This window comes from Podarcis gaigeae, assembly GCF_964106915.1.
Source record: "Podarcis gaigeae genome assembly, chromosome: W".
NCBI lineage: Eukaryota > Metazoa > Chordata > Lepidosauria > Squamata > Lacertidae > Podarcis > Podarcis gaigeae.
Genome location: NC_139695.1, coordinates 818,893 through 832,117, shown reverse-complemented (window position 1 = coordinate 832,117; position 13,225 = coordinate 818,893). Strand labels below are relative to the sequence as shown.

At 48.2% G+C, this 13,225-nt stretch overlaps 1 protein-coding gene across 3 annotated transcripts in view; it reads left to right on the top strand.

Annotated features, from left to right (window-relative positions):
* LOC310835928 (putative helicase senataxin) overlaps positions 1–13,225 on the top strand; it is a 427,391-nt gene that overhangs the window by 61,481 nt on the left and 352,685 nt on the right. For all 3 annotated transcript variants that reach the window (XM_083720870.1, XM_083720872.1, XM_083720871.1), the window contains exon 2: positions 9,049–9,226. In XM_083720870.1, coding sequence (XP_083576996.1) covers positions 9,050–9,226 — 177 coding nt within the window. In that variant the 5' untranslated portion in view covers position 9,049. The remainder of the gene's footprint in view (positions 1–9,048; positions 9,227–13,225) is intronic.

The following is a 13,225-nucleotide window of genomic DNA, read 5'->3' as shown; positions in this document are numbered from 1 at the left end:
ACCATAATTCAAAAGCATCAATTCTGTGGTGATCAGCCTTCTTTATGGTCCAGCTCTCACTTCCATACATCACTACTGGGAAAACCAGAGCTTTAACTATACGGACCTTTGTTGGCAAGGTGATGTCTCTGCTTTTTAAGGTGCTGTCTAGGTTTGCCATCACCTCTCTCCCAAGGAGCAGGCGTCTTTTAATTTCGTGACTGCTGTCACCATCTGCAGTGATCATGGAGCCCAAGAAAGTGAAATCTCTCACTGCCTCCATTTCTTCCCCTTCTATTTCCCAGGAGGTGATGGGACCAGTGGCCATGATCTTTGTTTTTTTGATGTTGAGCTTCAGACCATATTTTGTGCTCTCCTCTTTCATCCTCATTAAAAGGTTCTTTAATTCCTCCTCACTTTCTGCCATCAAGGTTGTGTCATCTGCATATCTGAGGTTGTATCGAAACAGTTTAAAAACAGTTTTTTAAAAAAAGAGGTCCTCTCTGCTGAGCAGCAGTCCTCATGGGCCTGTCAGGCCCCGCTCTAGGCCAGGTGGAGAGAGGCAGGAATGGGGCCCTCAGGCACTCAGCAGAGGAGTCCTCTGGTTGAAACCCAGATATCGCCCAGTCCTACTATTGCATATCTCTGTCCAGGTGCTAAGTACTTTTATGCTGCTTTACAAATGTGTCCACCACCTAGTTGATTTGTGCAGTATATTTGCCTGTAAAATAAATATAAAGAAAGTAGTGGGGGTTATTGGGAATGTTTGATGTTTTATTGTGTTCTTTATCTGCAGGAAGCTGCCTAGAGTGGCTGGGGAAACCGAGTTAGATGGGCAGAGTACAAATAATAAAATTATGATTACTGTTATTTGGTTACAAAGAACAGGAAGTAAGTGACACAGGGTGGCGTCACTAGAAAGTTATCTGTGATTAAGCCAAGAGTAAATGCAAACATGGGAAAAGTGAAAGTGAAAATTTCACTAGCCTTTATCTGCTTTAATGTGTAATTGAGGTAAATATTTATATTTTATTAGAGAGAAATTTTGAATTGTCTTAAAACAAGCCTATCCAAATTTCTGTGGGAAGGGAAGAAACCTAGGATTAAACACCTGATCTTAATAGACATAAAAGAGAGAGGAGGTTTTTCCCTACCCGATCTAAAACTTTACTACGAGGCAGCCTGTTTCACCTGGCTAAAAGATTGGTGCACGTTGCAGGATCCGGACCTCCTGGACCTGGAAGGTTTTGACAACCGTTGGGGATGGCACGCCTACCTAATATATGGAAAAGCGAAAATTCATAAAAATTTTACCAACCATATAATAGGAAAGTCACTCTTTGCTGTATGGGAAAAATATAAAGACCTGATGGTGCCTAAAGTCCCGTGGTGGACTTCTCCAGTAGAAGCCATAGCAGTAAAACGGAAAAATACTCAGGAAAGCTGGCCAACATTCTAAAAAATGAAGATAACCAAATAAAATTTTAAAAAATTGAGGAAATAAGAGAACACATTTCAGACTGGTTCCAATACCATCAGTTATTTGAAAAATTTAAATCTGACAAACAAAAGGGGTTCTCAGTAGATATTTCCCGATTCGAATCTGATCTTGTAAATTCTAAAAGAAAAACTCTTTCCAAAACTTACCCGACTCCTCCTTGACTGGACAGTCAAGGAGGAGGAGGTAACAGTGGCAATGGTGAGGTGGTCCCAGGATTTTGGCCATTAAATAACCATGGCCCAATGGGAAAATTTATGGAAGATCAATTGGAAATTCACAAACTGTTACACGATTAGAGAGAACTTTCAAAAAATGCAACATCGATGGTATCTAACACCATGGAAACTTTCGAAAATGTATAAAAATGTGTCAAGTAATTGTTGGCTGTCAGGGAACTGCCATCGGAGAGTCAGGTGGTGGAAGGGCTCAAGGAGGTTAGGAGACCCTCGGATGCTGAGGAAGGAACCAGCAGGGGGAGAGAGTTCCCGCAGAAACTCAGTCGGAGGGATGGCTCCAAGATACTTCCAGTGAGAACAGCGGAGAGGTTTCTGGACCTCCGCTGGGGACGCCCACTCCGCGCAGGAAACTGTCACGCAGAGATTCCAAAAGGAGGGTTTCAGTTAAGGAACTCCTATGTTGGCGTAAATTCTGGAAGCGCCCACTGACGGATTCTGCCAGCGATTGAGGCAGCCATGCACCCATGGCTCCGCGGACGGGGAGAGTTTAGAAACTGATTGCAGGAGTCAAGAACTCAGCCATTTACGCACAAACAGCCCCTTAACCCATCACAGCAATCCGTCAGTCTTCGACGCTGCGTGTGCGAAAGAGAGGCATCATGAGCAACCCAACTGGAGACGGAGCAGCGGGAGGAGCTGGGGCGGGACCAACTCTGGAGGAGAGAAACAGAGCGTTGGAACACCAGCTGGCACTGCTAACGGCGCGTCTCGAGGAGAGGAGAGCTCAGGATGCACAGGGGAAGCCCACCCCCATCGGAAGGAAGGTACCGGGGTTGGTACAGAAATTCGGGGGTGACCCAAGAAACTACCAAGCCTTTAAGACAGAAATGCAATACACACTCAACCTGCAGTTTGATGACTTTGCCGATGAGGAATCGAGAGTGGCTTTTGTGATTGGGCACCTCGAGGGGGGAGCTAGAGAATGGGTGAGGCCCCTGATGGCATCGAATAATGATGCCCTAAAGGACTTGAGGAAATTCTTTATCGCGATGGATTTGATGTTTTCCAGCCAGATTGAACAGGGCGTGGTACGCAGACAGTTAATGGCATGCAAACAGGGGAATCAGTCCGTCCGAGAGTATTGGACGCAGTTTACCATGCTCATACATAAATTGGGGTGGGACCTGTGTTCGGACCCGATTCAAATGCTGTTTGAAGAAGGGCTATCCCCGGCGGTGAAAGATGAACTTTCCCGCGCGCCCCGGCCGGAGTCTATGGATCAGCTGACTAAATCGGCTCTTGCGATTGGATCACGCCAAGAGGCAAGGGCTCTGGAGAAGCGGGAAGGGAGAGGAGAGCGTTGGAGTGATTTCCGCATTCCTGAGATGCCAGGGCAACCTTCCCCGCCAGCGGAACCAATGGAGATTGGTACTGCGCGCGCGCATGGCATTTCAAACGTCCAGGAAGGGCGGAAGAAGGAGGGGAAGAGCGCCAAAAAATGCTACCTCTGTCAACAGCCGGGACATTTTGCCAGAGTGTGCCCACAAAGGAAGGGATGGCAAGGAATGGTGGGAGCTGTTGGGAGTGAGGAGGAGGGGGTTAAGGAGCAGGTAAAAGCCAACGTCTGGCTGCCAGCGACAGGGCACAGCAGCCCTGCTACACTCAGGCAGCTCCTGCAATTTCATGAGTAAGGAGTTTGTATCAGAGCACCAGATACAGAAGCTGCCCTTAGGTAATTCCTTGCAGGTGACCACGATTGATGGGAGGGAACTTCTGGGAGGGGAAGTGAGCCAACAGACGGTTCCCATGACAATGAGGGTGGCAAGGCACACGGAAGTCATTGCCTTTCACATAGCCACTCTGGCGGGGCCGCCCATCATATTAGGGATGAGCTGGCTGGCGTTACATGACCCGCTAGTGGGATGGCACCAGTGGACAGTCTCTTTTGGGTCAGCTCATTGCCTAGAACACTGCAAGGGAAGAGAAACTCAGGGGTTGGCTAGAGCAAGTCTGGCAGGGATGGTGGGAGAAAAGGGTGAAATACCACCACAATACGCAGACCTGAGTGATGTTTTCAGCGAGAAGGAAGCAGGTAGACTGCCCCCGCATAGACCCTTTGACTGTCAAATTAATCTACTCCCGGGAGCCCAGTTACCAGTGGGCAAACTGTACGCTATGTCGGACAGGGAGATGCAGGAGTTAAGGGAGTTTATAGACAAGAACCTGAAATGAGGGTTCATCAGGGAGTCAAGAGCGGTGGGGGGCAGCCCAGTGTTTTTTGTGGACAAAAAGGACTCGAAAAAACCCAGGTTGGTCGTGGACTTCCAGGCCGTCAATTCGGTGTCAGAACCAGTGGCCTTTCCCATGCCCAGGATTGACGACATTCCGACCAGGGTGAGGAAGGGAAAGATTTTTACCAAGCTGGACTTGAGGGGGGCGTATAACCTGATACGGATGAGGAAGGGGGATGAATGGAAGACCACCATGTTCACCCCCCTGGGGGCCTTTGAGTATCTCGTTATGCCCTTCGGATTACAGGCGGGCTCCGCCTGCTTTCAGTCCTTCATGCATCACGTCCTGGGACCTCTGCTCTATAAGAACTGTGTGGCCTTCTTAGACGATGTGTTAGTCTACTCAGAGGACGAGGAGCAGCATGTCAGAGATGTCCGGGAGGTCCTAAGCAGGCTGCAAGCAAACCAGCTGTGGGTAAAATTGGAGATGTGCCAGTTCCATACCAGAGAGGTGGAGTTCCTGGGGTACCGTTTGTCAGACAAGGGGTTGGCCATGGATCCCAGTAAAGTCCAAGCGGTACTGGAATGGAAGACACCCAAAACCAGGAAGGACGTGCAGAGATTCCTGGGGTTTGGAAACTTTTATCGGAAGTTCATCAAAAACTTTGCCCGCTTAACGGCACCCATCACCGATTGTCTCAGTAGTAAGAAGAAATTCGTCTGGACGGAAGAGGCGCAGCGAGCGTTTGAACAGCTAAAGAAAGTGTTTGCGTCGGAGGAGCAGCTCTTGCACGTAGATCTACAGAAGCCGATGAGGGTAGAGACGGATGCATCTGATCGCGCGGTAGGGGCGGTGCTTCTCCTGTCGGGAAAAGACGAGTCGGACTGGAGACCGTGTGCCTTTTTCTCGCGGAAGTTGAATAAATCCGAAAGGAACTACACAGTGTACGACCGGGAACTGCTCGCCATTCATGAAGCTTTTCGACGGTGGCGACACCTGCTGATTGGAGCGCAGCACAAGGTGCAGGTGTGCATGGACCACAAAAATCTGGAATATTGGAGAACGGCCCGAGTACTGAACAAGAGACAAGTGAGATGGGCACAGGAGTTCTCCAAATTCCATTTTGAGATTCGCTATGTACCGGGACCAGAGAACGTCAGGGCGGACGCTCTCTCTCGAAAGCCCGAGTATACGGAGGGGGAGGGAGCGCACGAAGAAAGACATATCATCCCAGAGGACCACTGGGTTTGTGGAGCAGCATTGGTGGGGCAAAGGGAACTGGTAGAAGGGACAGAGAACGATGAATACGCCCAAGATAAGCTCAGAGGGCTCAGGAGAGCCGGGGAGAACACAGGGGGGTTTGAAGAAAGGAATGGGGCGTTGTATTACAAAGGGGCATTGTACATACCGGAAGGGGAATTGAGGGGTAGAGTACTCAAACAACTACACGACAGCCCCACCGCAGGGCACTTTGGGCAGCACAAAACCATGTGGTTAGTTACCAGGCAGTTCTGGTGGCCCAAGGTGAGGGAAGATGTAAGAGAGTATGTAAGGGGGTGCGACCGCTGCCAGCGAGCAAAGGGGGAGAGGGCGGCGCCGGCGGGTTTGCTGGAACCATTATCCACACCTGAACGGCCATGGGAGGCAGTTTCCATAGATTTTATGACGGATTTGCCCAAATCCAAGGGGAAAACGGCTGTCATGGTGGTAGTAGACCAGTTAACCAAGATGTGCCACTTTATAGCCTGCTCACATGCGGTAACAGCGGAAGAAACCGCCAGGTTGTTTATAGAACACATTTTTAGGTTGCATGGCACCCCCTTGAGGGTGGTTTCAGACAGAGGGAAACAATTTACGTCCAGGTTCTGGAGGAAGCTCATGAGCTTATTGCACGTAGAGGTCAATTTCTCGACCGCCAGACACCCGGAAACGAACGGGCAGGCGGAAAGGGCAAACGGTATTCTGCAACAATATCTGAGGTGTTATGTAAATGACAGAGAGAATGATTGGGTAGAGAAATTGGCTCTGGCCGAATTCGCCTACAATAACGCGGAAAATGTGTCCACGGGCATGAGTCCATTTATGGCCAATTATGGGTGCCATCCTAGGGCCTTTCCAGGGGAAGGAGGGGAAAGATGGAGTGTACCGGCCGCGGAACATTTTGTGGAAGAAATTGAAGCTATACATCAACAGCTCGAGATGAATTTGGATAGGGCCAAGGAAGAATACAAGAAGCAGGCAGATAGGAGCAGAAGGGAAGGCGAGACCATAAGGGTGGGGGACCAGGTGTGGTTGTCAACAAAAGGGTTGCCCTTCAAGGGCGGGTGCAAGAAATTGAGACCGAAACGACTGGGACCCTTCGAAGTCATACAACAGGTCAATCCGGTGGCCTTCAAACTCAGGTTGCCAGACAACATGAAACTGCATCCAGTATTCCATAGGTCATTACTGTCACCGTACCGGGAGGGGCGGGAATCTTTGGGACGTGAAGGTGAGGTTCCCGCGGCACCGGAAGTAGAAGAGAGGGAAAGCAGTAGTCATGTAGCAGAAATACTCGACTCTCGGTGGAAAGGTAAACAGGTGGAGTACTTAGTGGCATGGGAAGGGGAACCAGAGTCCGAAAATACCTGGGTACCGGCAGAAACGGTTGATGATGAGATTTTAGTAGGAACGTTTCATCTCCGGTACCCAAGGAAGCCTCAGCCCTTGGCTAGGTTCTGGGAGGAACACTTCGGCACCACTGACGAAGAAGGGGAGTTCGAGGGGTTCCCAGAATCAGGACAAGAAGAGGAAGAAGAATCAGAAGGGGAAGAGTATTCGGGAAGAAGGGACAGTAGTAGGTGGAGGGCGGTTTTCGAGTCATCCGAAGATGAGGAGGAGTCTTTCAGGGGGTTCCCAGCCTCACCACCCAGAGAAGAGGGGGAAACGGGGGGTGAGGGGGGTCCTGGAGGGGAGGTGGATGTCAGGGAACTGCCATCGGAGAGTCAGGTGGTGGAAGGGCTCAAGGAGGTTAGGAGACCCTCGGATGCTGAGGAAGGAACCAGCAGGGGGAGAGAGTTCCCGCAGAAACTCAGTCGGAGGGATGGCTCCAAGATACTTCCAGTGAGAACAGTGGAGAGGTTTCTGGACCTCCGCTGGGGACGCCCACTCCGCGCAGGAAACTGTCACACAGAGATTCCAAAAGGAGGGTTTCCGTTAAGGAACTCCTATGTTGGCGTAAATTCTGGAAGCGGATTCTGCCAGCGATTGAGGCAGCCATGCACCCATGGCTCCGCGGACGGGGAGAGTTTAGAAACTGATTGCAGGAGTCAAGAACTCAGCCATTTACGCACAAGCAGCCCCCTTAACCCATCACATTGGCGATGTGGAGATTCAGGAACATTCTATCATATGTGGTGGACATGTAGGAAAATACAGGTATTCTGGGAGAGTATACATGCAGAACTGCAAAAAATGCTAAAGATCTCTTTCAATAAAAAACCAGAGGCCTACCTCCTGGGAATAACAGATTTGGATATTTCACAAAAGAGGAAGGGTATCTTTTTATATGCGACGGCGGCAGCAAGAGTTTTGATCGCAGCAAAATGGAAGAGTAATGAAATCCCCTCTATACAAGATTGGATCCAAAAGCTGACAGAATATGCCAAATTAGATGGTTTATCAGAAAATATAAAGAATAAATCAAAACAGGAATTTGTTTCTAAATGGGAGGTTTTCAAAGAATATCTGAAAAATAAATATAGTAGTTTAAATTCTGTTGCAGCATTCGAGGAACTTCAGTAATAGTTGCTAGGTAGATAGAAGAAATTAGATTTATTGAGAATAAGTTTAATTATGAAAAAAATGTGTATTGGCAATAAGTAATATGAATTTGAATAATGGAACAGATGGGAAGTTGGGTCTTTAGTGCTAAGACCAATAGATGTTTTATTGTTTGCCAAGAAAATTATGTGTCTATGGTTATTTTTGTAATCTGTGTGTAATTTGGTATTTGTGGTTTTTTGTGTGTTTTTTTCCTTGTATAAATAAATAAAAAATTTAAAAAAACAAAAAAACAACAAAAAACAAGCCTATCCAAGAAGCAGAGAACAGTTTGCGTATTAAGGATCCACAGCTAAAGCTGAAGTTTGCGCATCCCAGATTCCTTGTTCATTTTCTCGGTAGTGGTACCCGCCCTGTGGAACGCCCTCCCATAAGATGTCAACGGAAAAAACAACTACCAGACTTTTAGAAGACATCTGAAGGCAGCCCTCTTTAGGGAAGCTTTTGATGTTTCACAGACCACTGTATTTTAATACTTTGTTGGAAGCCGCCCAGAGTGGCTGGGGAAACCCATCCAGATGGGCGGGGTATAAATAATAAATTATTATTATTATTATTATTATTATTATTATTATTGTTGTTGTTGTTGTTGTTGTTGTTGTTGTTGTTGTTGTTGTAACCATTTTGGATTACAACCACGTCAAACCCGGAACCTGTTTTGGTTTACAACCAGACCTCCAGAACGGATTATGGTTGTAAACCAAGGTACCACTGTATTGGTAGTTCTTGTATGTACAAGTATGGGTTTGTGTATGGGAGCTTCTCCCTGAGATAACTTGGGAAGGGCTGTAGCTCAGTGGTGGACCATCTGCTTTGAATTTAAACAGTCCCAGAGTCAGTTCTCAGCATCTCCAGGTAGGGCTGGGTGTTGTCCTCTGTAGGAAACCCTGGAGCGCTGGTGCCAGTCAGTGCAGACAATATTGTGTTAGATGGAACACAACGATCCAACAGGAGGCAATGATGGCCACCAAATCAGATGGCTTTAAAAGAGGTTTGGGCAAATTCAAGGAGCATAATGCCGTCAATGACTACTAGCTATGACAGCTAATACTTCTGAATGCCAGTTTCTGGAAACAGCAGGAGGGGAGAGTGCAGTTGTGCTTGGGTGTTGCTTGCCAGTCTCCCACAGGCATCTGGTTGGCAACTGAGAACAGGGTGCTGGAATAGATGGGTGATTGGCCTGATATGTCAGGCTCATCTGTGTTCTTTTGTGTGGCTCGATATAAAGCAGCTTTCTATGTTGTTGAACTTTGCTCAGAACATTTCTGTGTTCGTGTTTTCAAATAATTACAAATAATTATTTCTCTTTCTCTTTTTTATTTTTGTGTTTATCTGCAGAATGGGTGCATGTCGTTGGTGCACCTCTGATGATTCAGTCGTCAACCTGCTAAAAAGTTATGCTTCCTCTACATTGCCTGCAAATGAATTTGCTTCAGCCAATAATGACCTCTGTTACTGCATAGAGTGTGTGGATGAGTACCATAAAGCAAAGGATGAGTTGCCATCCTTCCATGAGGTAATAATTTGCCTTGATTGATAGCCCACTATATCCTGGCTGTGTTGGGGCTGGCTGATGACAGAGACAGTCATAGCAGATTTGGGCAGGCAGAAGGCCTGTAGTTATTTGATAGCTTCAGGGGTGGGTAGCTTGATTCAGCTGGTGGTAGAGGTTGGTGGGGTTGCTCACCTGAAGTCGCAGTGATGTCATCAGGTGACTCATTCCCCCCTCCCCTATGTGATGTGCAGCACTTTGAAGCCGCAACAACAAAATATTGGGGGTGCCAAACAAATCTCTTCCTTACCTTCCTCCCGCCTGCTGAAACCTGCTTTGGGCTGTAAAGTGGGTGGTAGCCACCCTGGTGTATGATCCTAAGAACTGGCTTAAAATAAGATCTCCAATTAAAAAAAGACAGCCCACATGACTGCCCCCTGGAGAGCTGATGGTCAAGCAGAGCAGGCAATACTTGGATAAATGGGCCAGTGATACAAAGTTGGTTAATATGTAAGAAATAGGATCTGTAAAGGTGCCCTTAGGAATGTAAGCACTGCGCAGTTCCAGCTCACTTAGAATAATAATAATATTTTATTATTTATACCCCGCCCATCTGGCTGGGTTTCCCCAGCCACTCGGGGCAGCTCCCAATCGGATATTAAAAGCAGAATACAGCATTAAACATTAAAAACTTCCCTAAACAGGGCTGCCTTCAGATGTCTTTTCCTTGACCTCTGATGGGAGGGCATTCCACAGGGCAGGCACCTCTACTGAGAAGGCCCTCTGCCTGGTTCCCTGTAACCAGGCAGAGAGGTTGTAACCTTGCAGTGAGGGAACCGCCAGAAGGCCCTTGGCGTTGGATCTCTGTCCGGGCTGAACGATGGGGTTGGAGACGCTCCTTCTGGACACAGAATTGACCTGCGCCTCCATGGACAGCTGTGAGTCCAAAATGACTCCCAGGCTGCGCACCTGGTCCTTCAGGGGCACAGTTACCCCATTCAGGACCAGGGAGTCCCCCACACCCGCCCGCCCCCCCCAAACAGTACTTCTGTCTTGTCAGGATTCAACCTTAATCTGTTAGACGCCATCCATCCTCCAACCACCTCCAGGCACTCTCACAGGACCTTCACCGCCTTCACTGGTTCTGATTTAAGAGAGAGGTAGAGCTGGGTATCATCTGCATACTGCATACGCCCAGCCCAAACCCCCTGATGATCTCTCCCAGCGGCTTCATATAGATATAAAAAAGCATGGGGGAGAGGACGGAATCCTGAGGCACCCCACAAGTGAGAGCCCAAGGGTCTGAACATTCATGTTCATCACCACTTTCTGGACACAGCCCAGGAGAAAGGAGCAGAACCACTGTATGACAGTGCCCCCATCTCCCAGCCCCTCTAGACGGTCCAGAAGGATGTTATGGTCGATGGTAATAAAGGTGGCTGAGAGATCCAGCAGAACTAGGAAACAGCTCTCACCTTTGTCCCTAGCCCGCCGGAGATCATCAACCAGTGCGACCAAGGCAGTTTCAGTCCCATGATGAGGCCTGAATCCCGACTGGAAGGGATCCAAATGGTCCGCTTCTTCCAGGCGTGCCTGGAGTTGTTCAGCAACCACTCGCTCAATCACCTTGCCCAAGAATGGAAGATTTGAGACTGGGCGATAGTTGGCCATATTGACTGGGCCTAAAGATGTTTTTTTAAGAAGCAGTTTAATGACCGCCTCTTTCAGTGGGTCTGGGAAGGCTCCCTCACAGAGAGAAGCATTCACCACCCCGCAGAGCCCATCGCCCAGCCCTTCCCGGCTCGCTTTTATTAGCCAGGATGGGCAAGGATAAAGGAGTCAGGTGGTAGGTTTCATTCGTCCAAGCAGCCTGTCCACATTCTCGAGGTAACAGATTGGAATTGATCCCACACAACTTGACTAGACAGGACTCCAGCACTCTCCCGCCCTGGCCCTGCTCCCACGGTGGAGTCTACCTCCTTCCGAATCTGAGCGACTTCATCTGCAAAAAACTTAGCAAAAGCATTGCAGGAGACCTTGGGGTCCCTACCAGGCCCCGGTGACGAAGGTGGTTTCAATAGATTGCCAACCACCTGAAAGAGTCTCCTGCTGCTGTTTTCTGCAGATGCAGTAGAGGTAGTGAAGAAGGTCCTTTTCGCCGTCGCCACTTGGTAGGCTTGACGATCCGATTCAGAATGAGTTTTCCGCCACCGGCGCTCTAGCCATCTCAACGATTTTTTCACTGCCCAGGGAAAACCACAGGGCTGTCTGGGTTCCATGCAATCGGAGAGGGCGCTTTGGAGCCAGGCAGTCAATAGCCCTGGTTAACTCCGCATTCCAGCGGGCCACCAGGGAATCAGCTGAAAGGCCATCAACTTGGGATAAAACATCCCCCATCCCCTACCACTCACTGGAAGCCATTTGGATCCATTAAGTGGTGGGGGCGGACCATCCAAATTGTTCCCACCTCCCTGCAGAGGGGAAGGGTCGTGGAGAAGTCCAGTTGTACCAGGAAGTGATCTGACCATTGGCACACAATAAAAGTGTGGTGTAGCTTTTTCTGGGGGTGATGCACTTGCTCACTTAAACTTAATGGAGGGGGAAACACAGGGATTTGGACCAGGGAACAGCAATGTGAAAGGAGGGCAGGGATCTGTGAGTGGACAGAAATCTGTTAATGTTAATACAAAACATAGCATACATTTAATATTGTTTCAGTTGTGTGTCACAAGCACATTAGCTATATAGCTTGCTGGGTTCTAGCCAACAATGTTTTCCAGGTAGACCCATTGAAATATATATCTGCCTAAATTAGTCATGCCCATTAATCTAAATCGGACTTCAGTTCAGAGAACACTAGATACAATCAACTGCATTTTTTAAAAGTTGCACTCATAAGCTGGCTGCAGCAATTATGAAAGTAAGTTTTCTGCATTTAACTCACTTTGTAAATAAGTCTTTCCTTGTGTGAAAAATAAAATTGCCTGCAAGTCCTTTTCTTCCCCTTGCAACCCTAATGTTTCTCTGTCTCTGTCTGTCTGTCTGTTTGTCTGTCTCTCTCTTCCTCTCTCCCTCTCCTTAAAAAGAAACGCCTGAGTTCCTCTTTGCTTTGAAAACAAAGCTCAAATTAACTGTTGCTGTTTAGACTTTCAAGTGGGAGCAGCTGCTTAGTTTTGTTTTGTCCCAGTCACCCTTGGTGTTACTCAAAATCTGAATTGCACGAAGCATGATCTAACTAATTAAGTCTGCTTAAGTGTACTATACAAAAAGCTATTACCAGCTGCAAACTTTGGAGGAGTTTTTTCACCATGCCCAGCTTTTTCCTCTCCTCTGTCTCATTCTTCTGGCATACACATTTTAATACTTATCTAACCCTGAAAAAGAGTTCTGGGGAGTGCCAAGACTTGCTGACTACATTCTGACATTTCAGCTTCTTCTAACAACAAGAAAAAAACTAATTAAAGTTGTAATGAATATAAGAAGAGCATGATGAATCAAGCCAAATGGGGCCCACCTAGTCCAACATCCTGTTCTCACAGTTAGTTGTGCGAAACCCATCAGCAGGGCCCGAGCACAAGAGCCCCCTACCAGTGGCGGAGCGGAGAGCAGGCGGGGGTGGGGCTGGCATGTGCCACCCGCAGCGGTGTGGTGCGCCCAGTGCAGGCGTGGGGGGGCAGGTGCGATGGCACCCTGTCGGGATCGCGCTGCCGGGGGCGGTGCGCTCCCCCCCCACTCCTTTTCCTCCACCAGTGCCCCCTACCCTCCTGTAGTTTCCAGCAACTGGTATTCAGAAGCATTACTTCCTCCCAACTGTGGAGACAGATCATAGTCATCATGGCTAGGAGCCATTGATAGCCTTCTCCATGAATTTATCTAATCCTTCTTTTAAAGTCATCCAGGTTGGTGGCAACCACTGCCTCCTGTGAGAGCAAGTTCAATAGTTTAACTATGTGCTGCATGAAGAAGACCTTTCTTTTATTTGTCCTAAATCTTCAAGCATTCAGCTTCATTGGAAGTCCATGA